Source organism: Falco biarmicus, chromosome 5 (assembly GCF_023638135.1).
Source record: "Falco biarmicus isolate bFalBia1 chromosome 5, bFalBia1.pri, whole genome shotgun sequence".
Lineage (NCBI taxonomy): Eukaryota > Metazoa > Chordata > Aves > Falconiformes > Falconidae > Falco > Falco biarmicus.
Genome location: NC_079292.1, coordinates 29240465 through 29268288, shown reverse-complemented (window position 1 = coordinate 29268288; position 27824 = coordinate 29240465). Strand labels below are relative to the sequence as shown.

General features: G+C 40.0%; 1 protein-coding gene across 4 annotated transcripts in view; it reads right to left on the bottom strand.

Annotated features, from left to right (window-relative positions):
- Positions 1–986: 986 nt before the first annotated feature.
- MKLN1 (muskelin 1) overlaps positions 987–27824 on the bottom strand; it is a 98255-nt gene continuing 71417 nt past the window's right edge. For all 4 annotated transcript variants that reach the window (XM_056341296.1, XM_056341295.1, XM_056341297.1 and 1 more), the window contains 7 exons: positions 26560–26689; positions 17974–18121; positions 16856–16970; positions 14137–14276; positions 11444–11546; positions 3045–3099; positions 987–1301 (listed from right to left, as the gene is read on the bottom strand). In XM_056341296.1, coding sequence (XP_056197271.1) covers positions 1180–1301; positions 3045–3099; positions 11444–11546; positions 14137–14276; positions 16856–16970; positions 17974–18121; positions 26560–26689 — 813 coding nt within the window. In that variant the 3' untranslated portion in view covers positions 987–1179. The remainder of the gene's footprint in view (positions 1302–3044; positions 3100–11443; positions 11547–14136; positions 14277–16855; positions 16971–17973; positions 18122–26559; positions 26690–27824) is intronic.

Here is a 27824-nt window from a genome sequence, read left to right as displayed (position 1 = left end):
GTGCAGCACCAAGCCCTTACCTTCTTTATAAAGAAGGCTTTCTGCAAGGAAGAATATATTTTCTCTACATATGCATCAGCTTGCTTTCAAAGAGCTTTATGATAAAAAGGCCTCCCTCACATTCAGATCTACGTCTAAAATGCATTTGAAGGTGAATGAGCTGCACTATGTAGGAAGGAGACAAGCTGTTTGCAGCAATCCTCTTTACATTTACACATTGACGAACACACACAGAAGCATAGGTGCATGTAAACGAAGACAATCTGCTTCAGAAATCCTACACCCAACCCAGAGTCAGGTTGCAGAGGTTCGATGTGCATGTGGTGGAAGACCCAGTTCTGCTGTGCTCTGCGAGGGCCTGCACCATTTCTCACGGGAAGAGCCCAACAGCAAAAACCAAACAATCCCTGAAAAGGGGCCTGTGCAGATGACAACTGCACTCCCTTTTTCCAGTGGTTTCTCTGAGGTTCCCACTTGCCTGTCAGGTTTAAGTGGAAGGCTCCAGAGGACAGAAGATAGGCATGTAGGTACATTCAGGTTTAGATTGGGTATTGGATGCAGTCAGACACGCCTGTCAGCCCGACTCTGGGACAAGGGGACAGATAATTTGTAATGTGTGCTCCCCTTCACATGACACGCTGCTATTACAAGATTCAGGACACATACATTACTATTACCTCAACACGTGCCAGCGTCCCATTGCCAAGTTATTCAGCTGCTGAGGATGGAGTTGTAAGATAAAGCAATATATCATGACCAGCTACAAGTGAGCAAAGAACAACCTCCCCCCTGCTTTCTTACGAAACCCAAAATAAAACCCATCATCTTTAATTCCAGACAACTCACAAATCTCAATTTTCTCCTACAGGCAAAAACGATCACTGCATGATTGGGTTTTATTTTTTTTTCTTTCCCCCCACCTTTTCATCTTACATTTGCTAACTCAAAATCCAAAGTCAGAAAAAATATATATATTTAGTCGGAAGTATGTCAGTTACATTTTATTAACCTACTCCAAGGGAAAAGCTTCAGGGATTCACCATACAAGTATAAAACCCCTTTCAAACACCTAGGGGTTACTATATTACTTCATCCCAGCAGTCAATCAATGCAGTAAAAAAATTAAAATACTGAAAATGGATGCTTTTCCCCTCTTGCACATGTCCAGTGATGGCTCCGTTACAGCGTGATGAGGTCCACCAGGTTGCCTTTAGGAGGGGTCATGTTGTCTGGAAAGAAGTTAACTAGCGTATCAAACAGCTGAGTTCTCTGCGCATACGTGTGGTCGACATCCGAAAATCCTGGGGAAGAAAGAATAGAGGAAAGCAAGTCAGTGTTCACTTCTTCACACACTCAGTTTAGCTGAGGAATACGCCAGTTGTCCATTTTGGACAACTGTTAACTGTTTGCTGCTTCTGCCTCGACAAACTAACAAGGCTGCCAGCTCTCCATCCCGCTACTATGTGCTTATACACACAGAGATCACGTCAGCCCAAGCCAACACCGCAATCAAATGCCATAAAAAGTAAAAAGCAAATGGCTGTCAAGCTCATTGACAGTCCTGAAAAAATGGGGGAAGCAAGAGTCCTCAGGGGACTGCTCTGATGTCCCAGAAAACAAAATCTGTGCAGCTATTTTTATTTGGTGCCTCATTTCTCCTGTCCTCAGGCTTTCCTCATTATCCTCACTACTCTCTTAACCAGATCTGGTACTTGTATTGTTTCCAGTTTTTCTTGAGACAAGCTCTGATGATGGTAGAAGTCCCAAGTGAGAGTTGGTATTTAACCACCCGACTTGCACAGAGGACCCAGGCTGCACCATGGTACACGGGTGCTTTGCAAACTAGTTTTGCGAAGTGCTGCCTCCCAACAGGGGAGGGTTTAGTCTGTGGCAGAAACATTGTTTATCCAAATCCTCAAACCATCAGCAGCGAGAACAATAGTGCGCACATACAACAGTTTCTTCTGCTTTGTATTACTTCAATCACTGGTATCTCAAAGGAATGCTTTTTAATTCAGTGAAGTAACTCTTCAGTTAATCAAAGTCAACCAAGTTAATCAAATCAAGGAGGGCTTGGTTTTTATATTTATTTTAGAAGCAGCATTTAGTGTATGTATCCTCTTAACTCTAAAGCCAACCTCTGAATAAAGTATTGTGTCAAGACCCAAGTCATCTTTTAGAACACTCAAAACTGGGGGTGGGGGGTGGCTTCTTTCTGATAACTTGGCTTCCCTCCTTTAAAAAAATTCATCTAATGGCATCAACTAGGTAACGTCTTCCAAACCACACAAGCCCAGCAAAAGCTTCTTCAGCCAGCAGGGCAGATAGTGCAGTAGGTTTTTTCCTTCCCTCAATTTCTTAGATTGGGAGTTAATGCATCCAAAAACTGAAGTCATTCATGCTCCAAGCAAGAGCTCAGTAATGTGAGGACAACACATTACAAGAATGTAAGTTATGCCTATAGCCTTCCTATAGCTTGCCCAGAACTACACTCTCGACTGTTTAGAAGAGTTAACTGGCCAGAATAGTGAAGCAAATTATAGCTTTGGCTCAGACCTCCGGTTTCCAGCCCTACACGCCACTGTTTTCTTTGCTCTTGACATTCTGCCCAAAGAACTAGTTTTGCAAAGAACAGAGCGAACCAAACTACTCCAGGAACTGCAGTTATCACAGCAAACAGAGCTGTAGCCATGCTGTGAGATTCCAAAGTGACATGACAGGATATGCTTTATTCCGACCAAAGCTTCTGTTTATTTGGGTAACAGTGAAGCATCAGATGTAATAAGAGACACAAAATGATCCCAGGAGGCATGGGTTTAAAACCACTGGTGACAGATGTTTTAAATATGGACTTGAGGCATTGGACACTGGTCATTACAAATAATTTCTCAAATGTCTACGTAGATGCGCTTCGCATATTCAAACCAAAAAGGGCCTACAACATTCATATGAACTATAAAATTTGATATAAAACCCAGCAGAAATTAACAGTAACTACTGGAGGGAACGTAGATAATAGAATTCTTCTGATACACAATACTCACCAAGAGTGGTGAAATCTGAGCCAGACTTAAATAACGCTGAAGCAAGGAGCTGAAACTGCAGAAAAGGTGGTGGAGGGACAAAGAATGAAATAAAATAGTTATTACCTACACAGGAAAAAAAACTGAAAGATTAATAGAAATACAAGTGGCTTTACAGTTGCTGGGTTTTCTTTGCCCAGTCCTTAGAACTACTGTGCCATACACAGGAATAACAGCAGCAGACACTTTCATATGAGCAATATAATTTGTCACCTTGGCAGAGCAAGTTGGATGGTTTTTCCTAGAATTAAAGCAGCGTTGATGCAATGAAAGGTACTTGACTGAGAGCCCTAAAACTTCATTTTTTTATATATACTTTTTTGCCTCCCTGGCAGATATCACAGTGCAGAAGTAAGGTAGAGCCTCTTCCACACAACAGCGTTCCCAGGGATGAATGTGGTACAGTCTCTGTGAGCAAGGATTAAATGGCATGAAAACAGGGTAACTGCTAGAGCACAGAATGAACTTCTTGAACAACAGAGAAAGCTTTAAATGGCGACAACTGTTCTGAACTGCTGGAGAAGCTCGTATCACCAAGTTTAAGGCAATGTCTTTCTACCTAAAAAACATTCTTTGCTTAAAACATTTTTATTCATGATTCAGATGTTCCCAAGTAACACATTCACGGTTTTAATCTCTCTTAATATCTACTGATAGACAGTGCACACAGTATCTTCCTCTGCCCTCAGCTGCTGTTTTCAGTTACCCAGGTAGCAGCAAAGCTTTGTGCTTTGTCATGTTTCCTTAAAGAATTAGCTGATCCCTTAAAGGCTGGTAATCTTTTGTATCCTGTCTGTGCATCTTTACAGCACACAGCCCGGAAGGAAAGAAGGTGGTCAGGGGGAATCAGACGAGAAACACGTACATTCAAAGAAAAAGTGGGAAGAACAGCCAGGAATTCCATATCCATCAGTTTAGTTTCAATTTCAAGAAAAAACAGGGAGCAGACAATTTGCAGGCATCTAGGAGTGAAGGTGGCGAGTAGCAGCTAACATGGATTTGGCAATAACAAGTCGTATCACATCAATCTGATTTCTTTTACAAGGCAGCACACCCTATGGATGGGACTTGGCAATAGATGTTGCCCATTTTGACTTTCATAGAACTTCTGATGCTTCTACGTGATATTTAAGGCAAATTATCAAGGCATTGCCTAGACTAAGCTAACAGGGAATGGCAAATAGGTCAAATAACTTTACTGTGGTTAGCTATCAATGGCTTGACATCAAAATGAAGCCAAGAATCAGAAGTGATTCATCTGTGCCCCAGGCTCAGCATCATTCTGCGTTTTTAGTGATAACCTGCTTGACAGAACAGGACATGTTCACCGAGTCCACAGACCCTATGCCATGCTCAGACAGACTGCCAGCATATAGCAGACAGGCTTCAGACTGTTTTGCCATTTCATGCAGCTTACAATGATGGATCAAAGTGCAATCCGCTAGGACCAAGTGCAAATCAACATACACAGGAAAAATCAGCTATACAAAACAGGTTGGGGTGCATAGGCTCTGTGAAAACAGATTTAGGACTCAACAGATCAATGTCATCCTATTGAAAAAAAATGACAAATGCATAGAAAGTGCATGAAGAGTAATAGGATCTTAAAATAAATCAAGTAGTTCTGCTGTTATCAAGGCTCGTAAGTCTCATCCACAATAAGGCAATCACTTTTGGATGCCCCATATCAATTAGCAACATATGAGAAAAGCATTAGAAAGAAAAAAAAAAATGTAAGTGGTCTGAAAACCAAGCTTTATAGATAGTTCAAAGGAGTCAGGTTTGCAAAGCCTCCACAGAAGAACGGCCAAGGAGGAAAATGCAGTAAGCCATAAATTCAGAAGGCCACTTCAAAAAAATAAATCTACAACTATGTGCAAGAAGCCACAAAAACACTTCAGCAAGATCAGTTTCAACATGACATCAAGAAAAAAAAAGTCTAAAATAGAAATGTAAGTAGTGTGCTGGAGTAAGTTGGCGTCTTTTGGGGAAACTATCACATGAAGCTAGCACTGGAGGTATTTAAGAACAGGTTAGAAAGATACAGGATTGACAAACTGCAGAACAGTGGGAAGAGGTTCATTAAGTACCCTCTTGAGTGCAAGGTCCGGTTATATGAAATCAAAAGGGAATGCAACGCTACATGTGTATTTCACTGCTAGCGTAACTTGCAAGAGTTGCTTGGCTCCAAATCAGCAACGTACTTAAACAGATGCCCAGCATAAATAGCTCCAAAAGTTCCAACAAAACCGGTGGCTAAATCTGTGCTACTTTTGAAAGCAAATGCCATGTCCTGGCCATCTTTCCCTCCCACACAATTGCCTTATGGGCCTGCTGCCAACTGCCTGGTAGCACATGAAGCCAGCTACACTGGGACAAAGCAGATGCCACATGCTTCAAGGGGTTCCCTTGTGTCCCCCAGCAACGCCAGCAGCCATCCTGCTGCAGACAGAAAGCAAGCCATGCTTAAGGCTGGGTTTCAGGATGCCCAGCTAAGAGACTATATAAGCAGGATCCAGCTAGCTGACTTGCTGAACTGAGACCAAAAATCCGTTGAAAAGACCCTCTGCCAAGTATTCCAGCCTCATCTGCGTGAGGCGTGATGGATTTTTCATGGCTACAAGTTTTTTTTCCAGCTTTGTGAGGAAAGTGTATCTTGTCTCCACTTCACTGATGCTGCTGCACTTCAGTCAACCTTGAGGTTCATTGTTTATTTGTTTTGAAATTGTATTTTGTGTATCAATTCACTTTTAGAAAGCACCTTCTGACAGAGTAGTCAAGCACCTAAGTTAAGAACAACAGTTATGGACAGCACTGAGGCTAAGCTGTTTCACTCTGCATTTGCATTACAATACCAGCTAACTCTCTGATGTCCTCCCAAAGGACCCCTACTTTTTCCCAGCCAACTGTTACCACTTACGATACCAGGTCTCCTACACACCACTCACAGCATATATCCAATGTGGCATTTTCTTCCGCAAGTTCAAACTCTGATCTACAGAAGGAATTAATTTCTTCATCCATTTTTCTATAGTATTACTTGTTATCGTAACAGACGGGAAGTTCAAATTCTGACTAATTTTGGGTCCCCTAGTTGAAACTGCCAGAATCTGATTTTCTAAAATGCATAGCATTATGCAACAGCTTCTGAATTCACTTGCAACCAGAAGAGCAAAGCCCTCAAGCAAACCACACGTCAAATCCCTCCATCAGGTATCAGAATGAGACACCCAATTAATGATCATCTAGGAAAAAACATTTGCTTAACTTCACATAGCAACCCTGCTACAGAGGCAAGACCAGAATTCAATTATCCAGCAGAAGCATCCAACTGCTTTAATCACACCACCACCCATTTTCTTTTAACAATCCCTCCGGCTCACTGGCTTCATCCATTCCAAATTCAGCCTCCATAGTTCCCTTCGCTACACAATTAACTTCTCTCAGAGATCCAACCCACCTTCTGAACTAAGGTAAGGATTCCTTAGAGATAAATACGTCTGGTTAGTTAATCTAAGGCTATATTTGTCATATATCTGATCCATTAGTTATATATCTGGCTAACTAATACAAGGTTAACTAATATAATCAACCACATTTGGAAAGAGGCCAAATTAAGGCTACATGGGTAATATTAATTCTGGCATTTTCCAACTTATGACTTTCATGCTTCCAACATTGTTCTATAAGTTGTGTGGACTTCATCTAGTTTTCTACCTACAGCAAAAAAGCAGTTCTGCCACGTGGCAACCTATGCAAGTTTTAGTGTATTTGCTGCTGCACTCCTCTGATTTTTGCGCAAATGAAAATGTTAACACTAAGGGGGAATGAGTAACTCTTGTTTGGGATAACCCAGCAGGTTGTATGAATCTGAACTGATTCATAATGTCTGATTGATAAGGACAGAATTGATTGATGTCTGTATGGCAAGTGCTCAGGTCACAGCATAATAAAGAGTTTCACAGCTTTGACCAGTTCTGTTGGGACGGTGGTTCGTAGCATAGACTCAAATTCTTTGAGGACAGAGCTGTCACTAGCCGAAGTTGGGAAGGCTGAACACTGTTTTTGTAGCTCCTTGGCTCCAAAGCCTCTGTTCCTGCAGCACGCAGACTCTGAGGCTTTACAAAGAATCACAGCAGGACATGAAGAAGAGAAGCACGCTTTTCTTAGCTCCTTCCTAGAACTATTTTTCCCCATTTGGGCCTCAATTTTCCCAGAAATATCAGTCTAATATGCAGACTCAAACAATACTTCTGGGCCCTGCTGACTTTATCTGGCAAATTTATTAAAGACAAGGTCTTAAGAATGGAAAGTATGAAGCAGCCTTGAACAAGGGCCTCCAGCCTCAGTCTACAAGCTAGTCAGGCCTCAAATTGGCCTCCAGGTCCTCGCTCTTTCTCCTACTGTGCTCCAAGAAAAACATACTGCAAGTTTTACTTGCACTTTGGATCTGTTTTATAGCAATCATGGAACTGAGCTTCACCAGTAGTTGAATCTCTCTCTGAATGACAAAATAACCTTACCCTCCTTTACTTGGGCAGCACTGGCCATTTTTTGTATCATCTTGGTTTCTTCTATAGCCCACTAAGCAGCGGCAAGGTTTGGGTATGATCACTCCAGCATTCAAGGAACACCACCTTTAGCCTTTTATGCGACCTACTGATGTTTTTGTGCTTTAATGGCACCTGTTTTTTCCTTGACGTAAGTACAAAACTTGGAATTCATTTTGATTTTCTATTTTGACCATCCTTTTATCTTGAAAAGCCTCTAGCTGTAAACTACCAACAAATGCACATCTGTGTGTGTATGAAATAGAACACCACCCATGCCACCAGAAATTTTTACACCAAGAAATGACAGTCTTTTATACAACTTTAATCTCTTCGTGAACTAGAATACACAGACAAACTTCCATGAGCTCTACCATGGAAGGATCTACACTCCTTTACATACAGTATCAGAGCTACTAAGCCAGTAAAAAAAGATGAATGAATGGGAAAACACTGAACTAACCAAGAGGTTTAAGCAATTTCAAGCAGAATCACAGTTGAAGAGAACTGTATCTGCATTTGTGGGCATCAGCAGAGACAGAGCTGACATATAGCCTGTGGCCACTAAAACAAGCACCCATGCCACACTTAGTACTTGCAGGCATCTACTTTACTTTAGAATAATAAAAAAGGAAATAAAACTGTAACCTTATTAACATCCCTAAAATTCACAACAAAGGAACAAAAATCTGGGAGTATGCTCCTACTATCAATCATTCATGCTACTTTAAACAAAATGGGTTACTAACGCCAAAGCAAGTTTCAGAACAGCCTGTTTATTTTCCTTGGCATCCAACTCAAAACAGCTGAAGAGACTTGCTTAACTAAATTAGAAGAAATTACTTCCATCATAAAGCAAGTAAGCCTTACCTCAATGCGAAATTCTGCTTGTAACATTATATAACACTACTCATATCTCAGTCCATAAAACATGAAACCATATGGACCAGTCTCCAAGAGAACCACAGCACAAAGTTGGGGATAAACCTACTCAGCTTGGTCCTTCCCAAATTTCACAGTTGCCCTACAGAGAGGAGAAAGAACCGGCAGAAACTGATTCACTTAACATTTGCCCCACTAAGAAGCCTTCCAACACGAAGGGCTGTACCCAGCACAAAGCAAGCCGATCAGATATATAGCCTTTGATATTAAGACGATCTCAACTACAAATAACGACAGAGTATGTAGGTGTCTGGGCTGAGATACACAATCGAACTGGTGCTTGAAATTTGATACGGAATCCAAAAAGCCTGCGTCAGTCCTTTGGAAAGCACAAGAGCTATTTGAAGATGTAATGCCAGAGCAAAAAGCCAACTCAATGTGATAACCGGAAGGTAAATTGACGTCAACTGGAAATACACCCAGTCAGTACCAGTGCAGCAGCTGGCGTTCTGCCATACCCCCAGAAGATCTTGTTACAGGGGACTTTTTACAAGGGCATACAGTGATAGGACAAGGGGTAATGGCTTTAAATGGAAAGAGAATAGATTTAGGTTAGATATAAGGAAGAAATTTTTTATTGTGATGGTGGTGAGGCACAGTTGCCTGGAGAAGTTGTGGATGCATCCTCCCAGGAAATGTTCAAGGCCAGGCTAGACGGGGCTTGGAGCAACCTGAGCTAGCGGAAGGTGTCCCTGCCTGTGGCAGTGGGGTTGGAACTGGGTGATCTTTAAGGTTCCTTCCAACCCAAACCATTCTATGACCTGTTTCGGTGTAAAAAGCCTTGGAAGTTAAAGCTTTTTCACCAGCACAATTAAAACAACAAAATAAAAACCCAAACAAAAAAGCCTCCCAGAAATTGTTAAATGATTTTAGGAGGCCACTGAAACAGGAGCTTTAATTCTGCTGAATGGTATGTGCTGATCTGATGGAGAGAAGCTATTGAATTTTGTTTGGATCGGTCGTTAGGCCTGCAGAGAAAGGACTGCCAGTGTATTTGGCTCAGCTGGACTGAGCTACCTAAGCTCATGCAGTAGACCATTAGCATGCTCTATAAAAAGGGAAAACTTTTTTTAAAAAACATTTTATTCTATTTCTACTTCGTATGACAAAGCTACTACTTTTCATCAAAATCTCAGAGGAGCCAATGCAGTCAGGAAAATTCTTCATTCTTAAAAGATGGACAAGTTAAATACTACACACTGAACCAGGAAAATCAAATATAGAATAATATTAAAGGATTTCCTGTGCCAGATGTGCACAACGCACAGCCTTTATGGCAGTTTCTTTGGTCTGCTGGTGACAGCAGGCAGCATGAACTGAAAGTAGAGGAGCTTGCTGATCACACTACAAACATTTTCTGTTCAGGTAAAAAGGCGGCACAGCCAGCCATGAGATGCAAGACCTCTTTAGGATTAACTGGTCGAAGAGACACACGGCCTTCACAGGGATGATGGGGCTACCAGCATGCAGGTATGACATGGACAAAATGGGAGATCAGAGAACACAGGAGAGTGGGTGGGAGGGAGAAGAGAGCATGAAAGTGGTCACTGTATATTATAGGTTATTACAGGTTCAAATAGGAAGAGGAAAGTTCTACCGCACTGGAGAAAGATGGGGCATAATTGGGCTGAGCCCGCTAAAGCATGCTTCATGGTCGGGGTAGGGGGAGGAAACCAACCCCTTTTCAACCTGAAGAAAAGCAGGATTATTTGTTGTCTTTCCTATGCCAGAAATTACTAGAAAGGATGTGAAACTACTTGAAATAAGGGACAGCTTAAGTGAGAAACCATCTAAGAGAACTTAGAGGGACAGCACTTAAATGTGTTATTGGATCAGGTGTTTATAAAAGCTAAGCAGAATTTATGACAAATGTGATCAGTTTCAAGATCCCAATATGAGTAAATACTTGTTTCTTAACTCTAACCCTACAATTCTATACCGTACATATGCAAGAAGCATATTCTCCTCCAAAAGCTTTTAGTTTTTGTATAATCTTTTCTTTATCATAAATTAAATCTACCAGATTAAGTGATTTAATCCAGAGACTCAGCATGGACTAACTGTGCCCATTCTCCCATCACAATTTTATAAAGGGAGCTGTCAAACCACTTCCAAAGTCATTAACACAGAGTAAGAACCAGACGAGACGTCTCCTCTTCCTCATCAACCTGTCAGGAGCTGAACATTTGTACATATAGCTGGCTGCCCCAAGTTCCATGTGGAAATTAATGGCAGAGTCAAATCAACCACCTTATCTGACACTTTTCGCTATTTCTTTAATCCTTTCTGTAAAGCATGGCACACTGCAGTAATGAAATCGAAACAGGAAATGGGAACAAATTCCTGGAACAAATAGAAGAACACACCTACTGCATAATATTCAAAAGGCAGAAGAAACATTGCTTCCTTCCCTTGGAATCTTATATGTATACAATCTATTTCCATAAATGCTTAAAATCTAGAGAAAAACCTCTCTCCCCCTGAACTATTTAATATTGCCAAGCCAAAAGGCAGTGTGAGAGTCTATCCACTTTCCACCGCACAACCAACTACAGACTCGTGGTATTTCAGAGTTTACATTTCAATTAAGTCTCCCAAAATACACACCAGCATGCTGGATTTAAAACAAAGGCCTAGTCTTCACTATTATGAGTACAACAGCTATTTTATCTGGAACTGCAGTTGTAAAATGACTGTTTCTAAAGCAGTACGATCTTCAGTGTGAGAAATACATGATACAGCAAAGTGTCATGCACCTGTAGAGCTTTTTCAAACTGAATAAAAGCATGGTTTACAAGGCTCAAAACTTTCACATGAGAACACAGTTTACACTTCTTTATGACTAAGACAAGGACCATTCATCCTTACCTCTTTTGTCTCCTCAGGGTCTGAGTGATCCACAGTTACATACAAATCATTCTGCAGGTACTTCAGTGCACTAAGAGGGTCAGTCTGAGCTTTTTCTTCAAACCTGCAAAAGGCGACACAGAAAACTTGAGCACAGCCATTTTCTTTGGTGTGAAGTACCACTATTTCTACAAAGAGCAAAACCCATCTAACAAAACCTTCAGCCTAGCACTTCCAAATAAAGCAGCGCTGATGGCAGCTCAGCCTCGTATTTTCTGGAGTACACACTTTCAAGCCAGACTGAAACATGGAAGAGGTTTTTTTGAAGGGTCTAAGGGAGCTACAAGGGCAAAGTATTACACTCTTACTAGGAATATTCAAAAGTATACATACAGCAACTTCTTAATACACCCACATAAAACATTTAATAGTTTGTTTTCCACAAATAAAGTAAGGTATGAGTAGCACCTCATGGGAGGATCACAGTTCAGACACAGGCAAGCCTTGAGCGCTTCAGTCCCAGGGATATTTACATTCCTGACTGTGCAGAAGCATAACTGAAAGCACAGGGATGAAGAACACTCTCTGCTTCTGCCCGACAACAGAAAAAGGGACAATGGGCATGAAAACCCAACAGTTCAATGAATACTGAGCCTTAATATTCCACCTTTGGAAAGAGCACACGTACATAAAAATCCTATGCACCACGACTATTATCTTCTCATTTTCTTTTAATGAGCAGAAACTGTAATTTCTGTGAATTCTCTAAAGCAGTTAACATAGCCCTCAAAATTATTCTGGGCTCAGCATCCTCAGTGAGCACAGCTACTTCCCTGCAGCACCAAGCTGGGTGGAGAAGCCTAGAAAGGGATGAGGTTTAAAATTCTTTATATTTTTTCTTCTGTCACCTATCCACTGAATGCAGTACCACACTCTGTTTGTCATCTTCTGAATCACCAATACACAGTATTAAGCCTTCAGAGGAAAACAACACAGACAATTCTGGATTCCAGAGATTAGGATCCTAAAAACCATGATCTCAGTTACTTAACTGCTTTGTTTCAACTGCTTTGCAGGAACACAAGGTATTTTATTCATAATATATTTCAGTTACCTTTAACAGGGTATAGCCTGTCAAACAAAGAAGTCACACTGAATAGACTGAATGATATTATTACTTTTTTTATTTGGGTCATCTGCTTGGCTATTTATGCTGTAGTGGATATCTGTAGTACAACTTTTGAAACTGTCTAAAGATGCAAGTCATTCAGCCAGTGCACGAAGCACAAAGACTACGTCTGTTACTGGATGTACATGACATTTTGGTAATTAAGCATGATTTCTTCCAAACATCCACAGAGATCATCTTAGATGATATTGCCATGCTCCAGAGAGCTAAGTACCTTAAATAAGTGGAACCATTGACACCTTACTCTTCTATGCCTGGCCAGCTTGGCTCCACTATGGCTGACTGGTACTAAACAAGTTAATTGGCCAAAAAGTACTCCAGCTGATGCAGTAGATTTGCTTTGTATGCAAGCCAAGTACCTGTTCTGGTACTTAGAGCTTGAGAGAGTGCAGATAATGGGCAGGCAAGTGACTCCACAGCAGCTCAGCTCAAGCCCGTAGAGGAACATGAACTCCAGCAAAGCACCCATCATACCAGTGCCTGGCTGGTCATGTTTGACTCCTTCATATGGATCCCAACAGATGGGAGTATGGTGCACAGCCCCCAAACTTCTGCCAGACAATATGCAGCAATATTTCCTTTGCATTTAATTTAAGCAAGTAAAAACAAGTATTTGCATACAACCACATGTGGGTTTAATAAGGCTCCCAGATTACTGGAAAGGACCTTAATTCATAGGTATTCACAACTATTGCATGGGTAATCTGCAAAAGGCCTCATACAGCCACAGTGATTGTTAGTTGAGTATAGCAATTTGCTTGCTGCCTCGAAAGTAAAATACTGTCAGTGAAAACTGACCTCCAGCTCTTAGCAGGACCTGATAACAAAGTATTCTCACCAAGAATGCAGAAAGAGCTATTTACTGGCATCAAACAATTTGTTGGTTCTTGAAAGGCTGTCTCACTGCTGCAATTTCCTGCCTAAGGCAACACTATAAGCTTGGTTTTGTAAAGCTGTGGCCCTAAATAGCAACTGTAAGGCAGCTCTGAAACATCCAGAGCACAAGATGCAGAATTCAGCTACGCTGTGAAGCTTAAGTGAGATCTTTCAAGCAATTCCAAATGAGAAACTGATGACCTCACCACAGTTGAGTCTCAGATGTGCAAAGGCATCCAGCCCCCAGACTTCATTAGCATCCTTGCAAGCTGTTACTATCTCCTAGCACAGTGTTTCAGAAACATACTCCATTTCCTTGGGAGGTGACAGTACCAAAACACATGTTGACGAGCAGCAGAGTGAAAAGGGAATCTAAAAATTCCCCACAACTCCCCACACAACATCCAGATTTTTATAGTTTCAGAATAACATAGTAAAACCAGAACGAAGTTGATCTCCTAGTTTAGCCCTGCCCCACTGCTTTTTATTAAATTAAAAAAAATAAAAGAATCAAGACACGTGCAGGCCATCATATAACCAACAAAGTGACATTTCCCAAAATAGTTTACAAGATATTCAAGGTTTATCAACTTAAAAAAAAGACACTTTGGAAAAAAAACCTGCTTGCAAGACACCTTTGTTTCTGTACCTGTGCTTTCTTATGAGGTATTTGCAGTGTCTTAGCAGGTATTCCTTTGAAGGTCGACAGAGCTTCAGAGACCAGAAGTCATCTAATCTCATCTTCGGAGAGCAGGACTTACCAGGATTCCCTCCAAATAAGTAATGAACCTAAGCAAATGAGAGGCAGATCAAAAAGCTGATAGTTTGTGTACATCTGTTAACAAAGACCATTCACTATTGTCAGCATCTTTGGAGAGGTTTATTGTGGAAAGAGGAAACTCTGCCTTTGACAAGCTGCTTCAGCTTATTATTAGCCTTACTTTGTCCTGTAGGAATGAAGAAAGTTCTCTCAAACTGCTTATGCTTTAAGATAATAAAAACCCCTACAGTTAGAACCTCCCTCTAGCAGATTCCCAAGATATCTGTAAACATCCATGAACCATGCGATCTTGTTCTTTAGGAAAAACCTATGAACACACTAAATTCTTAAGCATTTAAGGTATAAGCAGAAAAGAAGGAACTGAGCCACCTTTTTGTCCTGTTCAAGATACCTGACCCAAACAATACTGAAACCAATGGATTACCAACCTCTTCTCCAATCTTGTCCTCAAAGACTCCAAATTCTCATTGTCATGAGAAAAGCTAAATTAAGGAACCTATATTAAGCCTGTCTCTAATTTGGGGATGGGCAGATTACACCTGTGTAATTCTGAGAGACTCCAGCAATCACACATTTTCTTTGAATAAAAAACATTTATGCTTGTTAGGAAAACTCAGGAAAAAAAGAACTTTGTAGACTAATTCTCTAGCTCCAGTCAGCACACTGTTAGCGAGGCTGTAGTACTAAAGCACCACAGTTCAGACAAACAGCTTTTCCCTTGAGTCAGCCAAGAAAGAGCATTACCTTCCCCAAAGACAAGGACCACTGACAAGGCGAGTGAGAACTCCTAAGGATGCTCAAAGTGACAACAAGCCCAGTCCAGCAGAATCTTGGGAGATGACCAACAGGCCCGTGTCCCCACCTGTCCCATAAACTCTACAGAACCTTAAACTGACTTAGAGAAAAACACTTCCATGGTCTCTGGAAGGGCAAATGTATCAATTCAATACAGCAGCCTAGCTGCAAGACACTCAGCACACCACCCAGGCACAAAGAGCTAACTGAATCAAAAATAAAACAGAGAGCCAAAACTGTAATGTTAAGAACAACTATGGAAGAAAACACCAGTCTTACCAAGAAACAGAAGCCACAACCATTGCTTCAAAAAAGGTTCTAGTAACCCTGAGATGCCAATCGTAGAAATACTAAACATACCTGTATGCAAAATTCATTTTTTATTCACGGCAGCTCAAACAAAGTAGCCTAAGAGCCGTTTTGATAGTTTCAGAATACAACACCTTTGAAATGCAAGGCTAGACTTACAGAGAAAATTGGAAGTGTTAAAAAAGGACTCTCTTCACTTTTTTTTCTTCACATCGTTTGGTATTTCCGACTCTGAACTGTTGATATTAAGCTTTCTACAAAGGGTCTTTAAATACTGAGGTTCAAGAAGTCCAACAGGCTACCTTTCTCCACAGCTTTAAAAATAATCACTCAAAACAATGTATTCTGCATCCCACTGATGTAGGCTCTCCTTATTTATATCAGAGGAGTTTAGAAAGGTCATTTGAACAGAGGTTTCTAAAAATAAGACTCTTCAAAACAAGCACATCAAATAGCTCTTCAGATAAAGCTGGGCAACTGCCATGATTTATCAACCTTCACAATACCTTACAAAATACTACTCTGAATCTCATGGTACCTTACACTCAGAAGTAAGCCATTAAAGGAGGAACAGTGACAGTCTTATCATTCAAGTCCATGAACACAACAAAGCATACAAGTTCTCCACACAGAAGCTGCACCTTAAAATCAACCTTAACCCCTAAACTTTTGGGCTAGCTTGGTTTCCCAAATCTGATTAACATCCCATGGAATGATAAGACTGAAGTGTATTTGTCTTTTTCAGTTCAGACTGTTTCAGACTAACAACACATTTTAGAAAAAGTTTATTTTTTAATTGTAAAATAAACGTTACACATGCCACAGTAATTTAAATTCATAGGTTAATGAAATAATAGTAACAATCCATGGGTTTGTGCTTTTTGGTTATATATGCAAAAAGTCCGAAGTTTACTGAGCTTTATGTATGCTATAAATATATTTTATGTATGCTATCAACAATTTTAAGTCTATAATGGACACACCCATGCTTAAAAAGTCCGCTAGTGCTAAGAATGCCAGTTGCACCTGACATGCCGGGCAAAGTAATACACCTGTGTTAGAGCAGATTCTTAACAGTGGTTAGTTCATTCAAACACACTTCCCCCTAGAAATGTTGGTTACTACCTGTCACTAACAGGTTGTGAGATCAAGTCCCTGAGGACAATGAATGAAGCTTCAAGTGTTCTCAAGTGTGACAACAGCTAGGAGCTAGCCACTTGACAGCTCTGTAGAGGTTTAGTATATCCCACTGTCTGCATTTTGATTTCATCTAGGAGCTATTATGTCTACTTCACATAGTCATAAAAAGTAGCTTAGCACCTTATTTCAAAAGGTAAGTTAAATGAATGCTACCCACCACATTAACTCAAACATTAACCACGTACAAAAAGCTATATCCATTGTACCATCTTTGAAGAAGCAACTACACCTTAAGAGCAATGCGACTAAAAAAGTCACCATGTATGTATCTGGGCCCTCATACCTTGTGCAACTCATCATACACCAGTTGGTGGGCAAACCTTGGGCAGGGCTCCTCCTCCTGAAGGCTTTTACCTGGATTCTCTTTTGCTGCTTGGTCATTCTTATAAACACAAGACCTGAAATACAAGGCAGTAATGATCAGTAGTACCTACAGGAAGCAGAAGTTGTTACTGAAAGGCTATAAGGTACAAAAGATGTCAGTTTGAACTGCTTGGCGTAGAACACCAAGTTTTTCTTACTTCTTTATATATTGTCTCTATTATACCATCCTCATTCTTAGCTCTACAAAGAAACGCATCCACAATCAGAGGTCATCTTGGCTGAACACAGTCCACAGTCACAAGTCAAACAGGAAAAAAAATCTAGAAAAAAATCTACGTCATGAGCTTGGGAGGTATCTTCAGATGTTGCATTATTTGCTAGAAGAATTCCCATTTGTGAAGATTTTTCATTATGGAGAATACCATCTTGGACACAGTAGAGCTACAGGCCACAGCAAAGCTAGTATTTCAATTATCAGTTTCCAAGCAGACTTAAGTTGTAACTGAAAAGCTGTTAAAAAAAACCCCAAACAAACACTACCACCAACCAACATCCACACCTTTCAAAGTGATCGGTCCCACATTAAAAGAGACCCTGAATACAAAAATGCTGCCAGCTCTTGAAACAGGACAGCAGCAACCAGCTACCAAATACAATACAGCAAAGAGACGAGGAAATAATTTTCTCAAAATCCTGTATCCAGCAGCTACCTGAAATACCACTGTACCATGAATGCTACTATTAACTTGTAATTGACTGAATTTGCTGCACCGATGATTAATCCTGGCCTTGAAAATTTCTTACTGGACAAGTTTTTCATAATGGCTTGCTGCTTCTCATCTCCTGCACCTGCCTCCAGTAAGGAAGTTCACATGATTTCTCTCTCTCATTTGGCTTATTACCATTGGTGTGTCTAAAGACTAGGGGGAAAAAACAAGTGCCTCAGGAGAATGCAGTTTGCCTTCAACATTACCATTCCATGATTTTAAGAGGTTTGAGAGTTACCTGGGAGACAGGATTGCTTTCTAAAGAAAGTCAGAGTAGATGTTAGAAATAACACCCCTTTCATGGGCTTACCAGCTGTTCCTCACAATGTCATAAATCCAGAAGGAATTCCTTACATTCTCTTCCCGCTTCTCCTTGTCTTTACTGAGCCCTGACAAGACATGGATTTCATTCAGTTCTGGATCAATGGTAGCCCTTTGAGTGAAACCTGTCATTGGAACTGACAAGACAAATAATAAAAAAAAAGTTACACACTGAAAATAACAGAGGATACAGGAAAAGGTCCAAGCACCAGACAAATGCATTTCCCTCCCCTTGCAAGTCAGCAGATTTCCTCATATCCATGGTACAAGCATGAGACAGCACGTAACTACCTCTTCAGTATTCTGGAATAAAGAGCATCTTAAGTTTAACCTCTCTACCTTGCTTCCTCATTTTCTTCTTTTTAATTCCTTTCACCCCTTCATCTTTCATATAAAACATATCATTCAGCCAACAGACTGAATGATCCCAAGCCAGTATTTTCTACGACCTCTCCTCCACAGAAACCTCGTTATTTACCACAACTTAAAAACTGAAATGGCACATCTCAATAGAGAAGGCATGCAGGCATTGTCAAGCAAACCATATTCTTCTTGCACGTGCCTTCCAAAGCAGGGTGAGAAGGTGGAGAGGAAGAAACACCATCCAGAGGCTGACGACTTCTCTGCTAAGGACAACTCCAACGCAAATTCTCTTCTTCTCTTCCTATTTGTTACTCATGGGAGCACAAAAACCGTTCTGAGCTGCTGTTTCCTAAGGGAAGGTATGAACAGAGCTATCTGGGAGACTACCAGCTCAGAAATGAGAATTAAGCTGCCTAAAGACAGACCTAGATGACACTTGCAGATATGGAGTGATTTTGTTATCTCATCTGTAAAAGGAAGCATTCATTCCAAAAAGCTGAATTGCAAAAGCTGGGAAACTCAAAAAAATTCAAGATTAACTCAGAATTACATAGCTCACAACCTTGCATTGCTTTCTTTAGGACAAAGATGTCAAGGAAGTTTTTTTCTATTTTCTAAATAGCTGTGGTATAATTACCAAGAAGAAGCTATTCTTCTGTTCTATCTTCAGATTTAAAAATCTGGTGAAATAGTGAAGATTCCAGCAGTTTTCATCATAATTCCCCGAAAAAAGGTCAGCAAATTTGTTTGGCAGTCCTTTTTGTTTGTTGTATAATTCCCCATTTCCTGTTTCCCCAGGCAACCCTCCTTCCAAAATGTATTTGTGAAGGGCACGTGATCTCTGTTTACAGATCCTGTTTGTCTCATTTCTCTTTCTGGGTCAGTTTACAAAGGCTGGTAAAAGTTCCTGGCCTTTGGTCAAGATTTTGGCATGAAAAATTCTCAGAACTCTTGTATTTTGTGAATTCTTCCCTGCAATTAACTGTGAATTGCACGCACAAGACCTACACTAATAAACCACTGAATATTGCTGTTTCAGAACACACAAAACAGTATTTTGCAAGCGCATTTGGTAATAGGTTTCAGTCTTGTACTTCACTCTTCTCATTTGGTAAGCCAAGAAAGTAATAAACAAATTCAAAAATTTCTGAGCGGCACTTGGTTTTCTATAGTTTAAGCCCCTACCAAAATATTTAGCAAAGCCAAAAGACCCAAATGTTTCTTAAAAAAACCAACATAATTCTTATGTAAACTTAAACTGAAATACATTCAGGTAATTCAATCTCAGAGTTGTGTTGACAAAATCCTTGTTTATGGTTGCACAGAAAAGCAGAAGGCAGAGCACTTGGAGCCCTCATCAGCCTGCCTATTTTGACTTCCAATTTTGCCACAAAGTTTCAAAGGAAAATTAATCCAGTTTATAAGCAAATTGGTGGCAGCGCAAAGGGGAAAAAAAAGCAGAAAACAATGCTGGCAAAACTACATACCTTGTTTTACCTGCAAACCACAATGAAGTTTTTTAATAAGACTAATGAGTCCTGTGAAAGTCACCCAATAAGGAAATCGAGAACTAAGATGAAAATTAGACTAAATATCATTAATTCTTGAGAAGTATCATGAATATGTTTGCTTGCATAGTCATGGACTAAATTAACCTAAAAGGATTAAATTCAAGGCACATTTAAGACATTTCTGGCAGAAGAGCCATCTAAATTTGATCAGCAATGCTGACTGATGTACATAGAAAACGTCTTCGCAATACTATCTGCTGCTTTGAACATTTAAGACCATGCTGGGTTTTCAGAAAAAAAGCATACAAATCTTTACAGCATTAATACCTCAGGCTCACTGAAATGAAAATTATTATAATCATGACAAATACAGCTGCTGTATTAGCATTCATACAGAAAGCACATGAAAGTTGCCTATCAAAGTCCCATCCCTCCTCCTGAAATGTTGTTAAATAAGTGAATTTTGTATCTAGTTCATGCTTGATTTTCTGAAGCTGAAATTATTATTTAAATAATGGAGGGAAAAGCAGCCAAAGTTCAGTACCTCTTTTTTTTAATCTTGATAGTAACAATGGGATTTATCTGCAGCAACTGCAATCAAAACCAAATTCAAGTCAAGTAATTTCAGGCTTCCCTCAGCTGTAACTCAATCTTTTTTGAGACTGTTTGAAATGCAGAACATCTAGAAAAATAATATATAAAAAATAAAAATCCCTACATTTAGTGAGAGCCTGAGATGAGCAGCAACTTACATAATAAACTCTTTGACCTATCTAAGCAACTGTGTAGAAACCAAATTTAAGTAGTGCCTTTGGCTACACAAAGTTGACATCCAGTCTTCTGCAGAGGAAGTTCAAACTACAAAGTTAGATGCAATGTAATTTAAAAAACCAACACAGGACAAAAATTTGGCCAAGTCCTTGAAACAGAAAAGGCAAGCTACTACACAATAAGAGGGAGAATCTGTGATTTTTTAAACGCAACATACACATCAAAAGGTTGTTTACTAAGGAAGTCTGATCCTCAACAGAGCAAAAGGGCTACATAAAGTCCTCACAGCTGACAAACAGTTCCACTAGAGGGTAAGAGATCTTCAGAATCTGGAAGTGCAGCAGACTTGCAGTAAATGCTGGATATAATTCGAGTGATTGCAGTCAGCATATTAGAGAGGGACATAGGCTGTAAACTTGTGAAAAGTACTTGTGGTATTTCACTAATGAAACATATGTTGGGAAGGAAATTTAATTCTTCATGGGAGAGAAAACTGACCCTGTGATAGTAACTGATTGCTTCGGGCGTATTTGTTTAAAATTTTGAGACTCGAGTAAAACAACTCAAAACCCATAAGGGGTAAGAATCAGACACAGTAATGCCAGTGCACTGCAAGAACTACTGTTTGCAATGTACTAGGTCCAAGGGATGCATAAAGTGGTAAGAACAGCTCCGTGGAAGTTCCCAGCTCTTCTGTTTCTCCCCATAAATGTAGATGTAAATCAGCTGTGGAGCAAGCCCCCACCAATTTCACACCTTCCAGAGTACCTCTCAGGCCCAGTAATCACTCAGGTCAGCTGTGGGCAAACAGCTCGAAGGACATAAAGCAGCAAGTGAAGACTTAGCCCTGAACACAGCACTGGCCTGTTGCTATGCAATGTTAACTTGGGTCCCATGATAATACATTACCGATTGAAGGGGAAGACCTGTACAGAGAAGTTACTGAACACAATACAATCCTAAAAAGTCTAGTAGATGGTGACTGCTTTTCTTGTGCCACTGCGTTTTTTTCCCCTGTAATCTCAGGGGAGGGCAGATGGGCAGTAACTAAAAAGAGAGGTCTCTGAATCCTCTCTCCAGAACTGCACATTTTCACTCATTTTTATATAGCAAAACCAAAAAGCTCACAGCCTCAACATGTGAAAACAATATTCAGCCACACAGGCCTTGAGTTAGTAGCCAGTTACATAAACAATAAGTCCTGAAAGAGCTTCGATAAGATGCTGTGTAACCCTGTACAATATAATTTCCGTTTAAATACAACACACAGGAGAAGCTGTTCTACAAAAATGAAACCTAATCATGAAACAGATGCTCCTACTACCACAGTCCCTACTTACAGGCATCTATTTGATCATAGTGATCATTTCAGCAAGATGAGTATTTTTTGGCTTGTATGTGCAAACAGCTACAGTTGTTTCAAGCACACACTGGCTGCTGCCAGTATTTAAGCAAGAAAACAGAGCCTTTACAGAGGCAGAGTTTGCAAAGAGTAAACTGGAGTTCACAGATGTGGTTCTCATAGTACTAGACAGAAGTTTGGGAATTAAATTTCCTCTCTCACATTTGAGGGGATACTATAGCACGTTTTTAAACATGCTTTGAAAGACAGCATTGTCAAACAAGGATACAGAACTTGTAGTCCACAGACCACTTTTGAAGGATTCATGAAGGATAATTAAGGGAAGCAAGCTCACCGACAGCCTTTTAGCGCCTCCTAAGTTACGAAACCCTCACAACACGCTACTGCTAATCCCACTGCAAGTGACTTGTAAGTATCCTCCCTCCTTGTGATGCCTCAGGTTTAAAAAAAAAAATTGGAGAAAGCTACATCACATGGGTATTGCTGTTTACCAGAACCCGGCACCTCTCTAATAGATTAATTTTAAAAAAGCAGCAGGTCAGCAAATTACTTCATACCAGTACCTGTAACCCACATAAAACTGAAGCAGCATCTCCCCTGAACTTTAATGGAGCAAACCTTGATGAGTGATTGCATACAGGCCAGCTGTTGGCACAGCAAGATAATGATGATCCTCTGGGATTTTTCATGATGAGACTGCATTTGGCCGTCAGCCAAGGGGCAGCTAAGGAGACCGTCTGAACAGTTTGGTTGTCATGTTGAAAAAGCAAAACCTCAACACTCAGTTCTCTCCCAAGCAACGTGAGATTTTGGAAAAACCAGGCCAGTTAATAAATCTGCATGAAATTCTACTGCTGTACCATCTCTGTAATGCATACTTGGAATTTGGTGACTGCCTGCTTTCCTCCTCACCTTCACAGTCAGAGAAAGTGTTTTGAGACTGGTTCAGAGAAGCACCTCACAGGATGAAGAGCCCATAAGGTCCCTCACAAAACAAAGTACTTCCATGGAAAGACACACATTGGCCACTGGCAAGGTAGACCTGAAACTGGACAAGGGCAAGCCCTGTCAAGTGTCACAAGCAGATTATCAAAATGGGATATCCAGACCCCTTGTCTGAGTTGGATCCTGGCTACGTGGAACTGCTGTGCTATCTATTTTGATTAATGTTTTTCTGATTCTCTCTTGTTTTAATCCAGGATTTCTTGGACTGGGCTGCACCGCCTCTGTCCGTGGTACTTATCCAGGACACAGCCCATCTCTCAGGTGCACAGTTCTGCATCTGGAATGAGCGCTTGCCCCAGCAAGAGGCATGGAACCTTCGCTGGTAGTTCAAAAAATATCTGCAGTTTGCTCTTAAGAACTACTTCACCATTAAAAGGAGCCGCAAGAATGTTTAAAGGCTTGTTTTCATTTGACTTTGAAGGTTACTCGATGCCAAGGGATATAAGATGATCTTGATTCTCTTGCAGAAGGAAATTCTCCCTCTGACCAACAGCTCTGACACACCACCTGAGCCAGGGCCAAAGGGTTTATCACAGGAACTCAAGTGTTCGTTTAGACCTGAAATGCCTGCCCACGATTAGTCATGGATGGTGTACTAAGCAAGTCAGGCAAGCTGTCAGCACACCCTTTTGAAGACATCTGATAACGATGGCATTTCTAGACCATCAGCATGCTTCAGACACACACTCTGGCATATGCGTATTTGGTCTGGTTTTGTTCTTTATGTGTTATTGTTTGGGGGAGTTTTTTGGTTGGTTTTGGGGTTTTTTTTTAATTATTAAAGGTATATGACTGCTCTGAAAGGGTACATTCATTGACATACACATTTCTGCCTGTCCTCCATCCACAGGTTCTATTCAACTGTACTACACTTCCAATTTGTACCACTGCTGCCTTTCTTCACATCTGACTCATTACAGTTGCATTCCTTAGCTGACTAACAAATTTCTTGCTCCAAACAGTCATCATGCAGCAGAAAGAAAACCAATGGCCTTATTTCACCGTAGTGCCCCCTTTTGACAGCAAAGAGAAAGCACCCGGGGTGGGTTTTTTTGATGCAACAAGCTGGAGAAAGTACCCATGCTCACCCATTTGCCAGACACAAAGAGCTGCAAGCCTTACCTATGTTTCAAAAGTAGACCGAGTCAGGAGACATTTTTAGTAGTCAAAGCTGCATGCAAACCCATCTTTTAGAAATTGTACCTTAAATTTGAACTTTTCCCAGGAATGAAAAAAGCACATCTAAATTTGCTAAAGTTATTGTCCTTTATTCCAAGCTAAGAAAATTTAAGTGATACTTATCAGCCACTATTCTCAAACACATCACCTATACAAGGAACTGGTTCCAGCATCAACAAAGGCACAACTAAGAGCAAAGAAATACTAAACAGCATAAATATCTCATCTAGAAGATGACAGCAGCAACATCAACATGTCATTACCATAGTTTCCTAGCATCACAACAACTACGTATTACTGATAATCCTTAACTATCCATTTCACCATTTTTTTAAGAATCTTTTTACTACTTTAACAAAAATTTTAAACAAACGCACAATTAAGTTCTTTTAGAAAGGTTAAGAATCAAAATAGCTCAACTAAGAATAGAACTGAATGCCACATGTGAGCCAGGAACAAAATGTAATCATGGGACTTTATAGGAACATTTAGGTCAGGCATCCTCAACTTGACTCATCACACCCAGCAGCTTAAAACTGCACAGCGACCAGTCAGGGAATCACTTTGTTCATACAGATCAAAATGGTGTATCACTACCTAACCAGAGCACAATAAAGACTTGCTTTTTTGGGTGAAAATAGCGCTGTCAACATTTGCTGTCTGAATGTTATAAGCTTCCTGTTAATATGCAAATAATCCTAGAATTATCTTTCAAAAGCAAGGAAAACATTCAAATCTGTTTGTTTACTTTCTACACACGGGAGAACAGTAAACTGAAAATCTACTCATGAATTATTTCCAATGAGTCATTTTCTTACAAAGTCTACTATTCACTACTTCAAGGCGTGTGGGAATTGGGAAAAGGGCTAAACATTATAGTCTCATTTGCTTAACTGAACCTTATGGTTAAATGTACTTGCTGAGAAGCACAGCTCAGTGTCTTCTTCAGCCATAAGCCAAGCTCGGTATCTTTAAATGTGAAGTAGACACTGGTGTCAGCTCAAAGCCACATGTTTTAAAGCTTCTGGCTATAAGGAAATGTAGTTTAAAAAAAACAAAATGACAAAATGCTATCAATTTCATGGAAAAATATAATCAATTCATTAAAAGCTCCAACGACAACAAATGGTGCGCAGGTGTGTGTAGAGCAGCATCAGCCAACATGCAGGCACCTCAATAAAGGAGGCAGAACCAGCTTCTACTGTTGACATTCTTGGAAGCGTTCAAGCAAATAAATGACTCCAGAGAGTAAAAGCTTGGATTTTCTTCTCCCTCACTGGCATAACTAAATTAATAAGCAAACAATAACTCATAACCATCTATAATTAACTTCTAAAGTTCAGCAAAAATACTTGCTAAAAATTAAGCCTGACCAAGGTAAGGGAGGGCAGCCTAAATTCAAGATGAATTAGCTTCCTGGGATTTTGGTAACTGGAAAAAGAGAAAACAAGGTCAGGGCTAAATATGCATAATATGAGAAATAGTCATAACTTCTGCCCTACAGTGATACCCAGCACAACACAAATTTTCACTTCTGAGCTGTATACTGAAAATCGGGATGTTTGCAACAGTAAAATGATGTGCTTATACATGCAGAAAACGTTTTTGGAAAAAAAGAACGTTTCTCCTCAAATGACAGAGAAGAAAGATATAAAATCAGTTCTTTACAGTTATGTTACAATGCCTTTTGGTTGTTCCTAAAGGTTTCTAGTACACAGAACTATATCTAGTACATAGCTCCAACAGTACGAACCCAACAGAACTGAAGCCTTGTTCCCTTCTCCTACTTTTTTTGCTCCTCCCTGATAATTTAGTACAAGAATAAGAGAACAACAGGTCTCATCTTTCTAGCCAGCTACTACCAGGCAAAATAACCTTTGTCCCTCTACTCCAGTTCTCTGTCTCCAAGCATCCTACTGCCTTTTCTGCATCTCAAACCAAGAACCAAGCAGATTATTTCTATTCTATGGCATCTTTCATTTGGTGAAAATTAGGGGGGGAAAAATTGTTTTCTCTTTCTGGTCTAAAGAAAGTTACTCTTTTCAGGCTCCCACACCCCACAGCCCCCCCCCCTTTGCTGGGGTTTCAGAGGAGATAAATTTGATTCCTAGGTTGGCTGAAATTTTTTCCTTTTGAGGTGATATGTGGTTTCACACATCAATTATTTGTATTGTGCTGAAGGTGGTGAGTGTCAAATGACAGGAAGGACAAAAGAGCTGGCATAAGTTTAACTTGTATACTGTGAAGTTTACTTGGGTATGCAGGGCTAGTTAAGGATGCTAACCAGACACCACAGGACACTGAACATTGCCTTTCACCTGCTTAACAACATATTCCTTATTTGTACCAATGGGAAGAAATGAATATGTATTTATTCTCTTACCCATTCCTGAATCTTTCTTAGTGCCATCTGATATGATATCCACATGATCGCTGTCTACGTCATAACTGAAGAAGTCATTCAAGTAAGTCTTTGATCTCTGGCCACCAAATACATATAAGCAGCGATTTTTCTAAAATAAGAAAAAAAAGGTCTTTACAAAGCTCAAGAAAGTATGTTGGCCAACTCTGACCATTAACAGAAACATTAATGAATCAAAGAGTAACAGATATGTTCCCTGTAAGTTTAAAATCATGCCTTAACTATCAGGTCTATCATTCTTAATTTTCTAAGTATCTTTTACTGTTTTCTCCACAAAAATTCACCAGAAAACAATTATGCAGAATAGTATATTACTCTCAAACTCAATAAAAACTTAAGAATTCTTGATTTAGATTCTTGGTCATCTTGATTCTTGAATTTATGACTTCTCAGTTGTAAGACCTAAACCATTAAGGGCTCACAGCTCCTCTGCCCCAAAAAGCCTCTTAAAAATGCAATTTTAAAGACTTGTTTTTCATTATCTATATGATACCACAAACCTGGATCCAACAGTTTCAACTCCAGAGTGACTACGCAGATTTTACACTGTTAGCTATTGTAACCCTGTCTGATCAAGCTATAACTTCAGAACATTAAAACAGCAATTCATTTTCCAAGTTTAATATTAAAGAATTAATAGTCTCCATGTCTAAAACCCATTAGATCATACACTTCACTGGTAAAATAAAACAAAACAGGAACAAGAGACTGTCTGTAAGAGAAACCATCCAGGTACCAGCACATTACTAAACTCAGAGCAGGCAAATGGCAAGCAGTGAGCCAAGAATAACAGGTTTTTTACTTCTTTCAAGTTTGCCAAGTGGAAGAGGCAGATTATTTTTCTTTCAAATGGTTGAGAAAACAGCAAAGACCTAAGCTTCCACGACCTGTGCTTACAGAAACCTGTATTCTTAAGTTTTCCACGGAAACATAATTGAAAAATCATCAGGTACCTGTGCAAAATTTTGTATGGCAGTATGTTTTTCATCAGATTAAAAGAGCCATTCAAAACAAAAATAAAAGTGAAAGCTCTAGAAGTACAGTATTCGCTACAAAAATTCCGAACTTTCTTTTAAAAGGGAAAGAAATAAACTCAGTGAATTGTTCTAACTGGTCAGTTTTGAATTGGTGATACCAGTACACACTTGAATGCCACTATCTTAATTCACTTCCTCTTCACTCCCAATTCAGATTTTAATGTCAGCAAAACTCTACAAACTACTTAC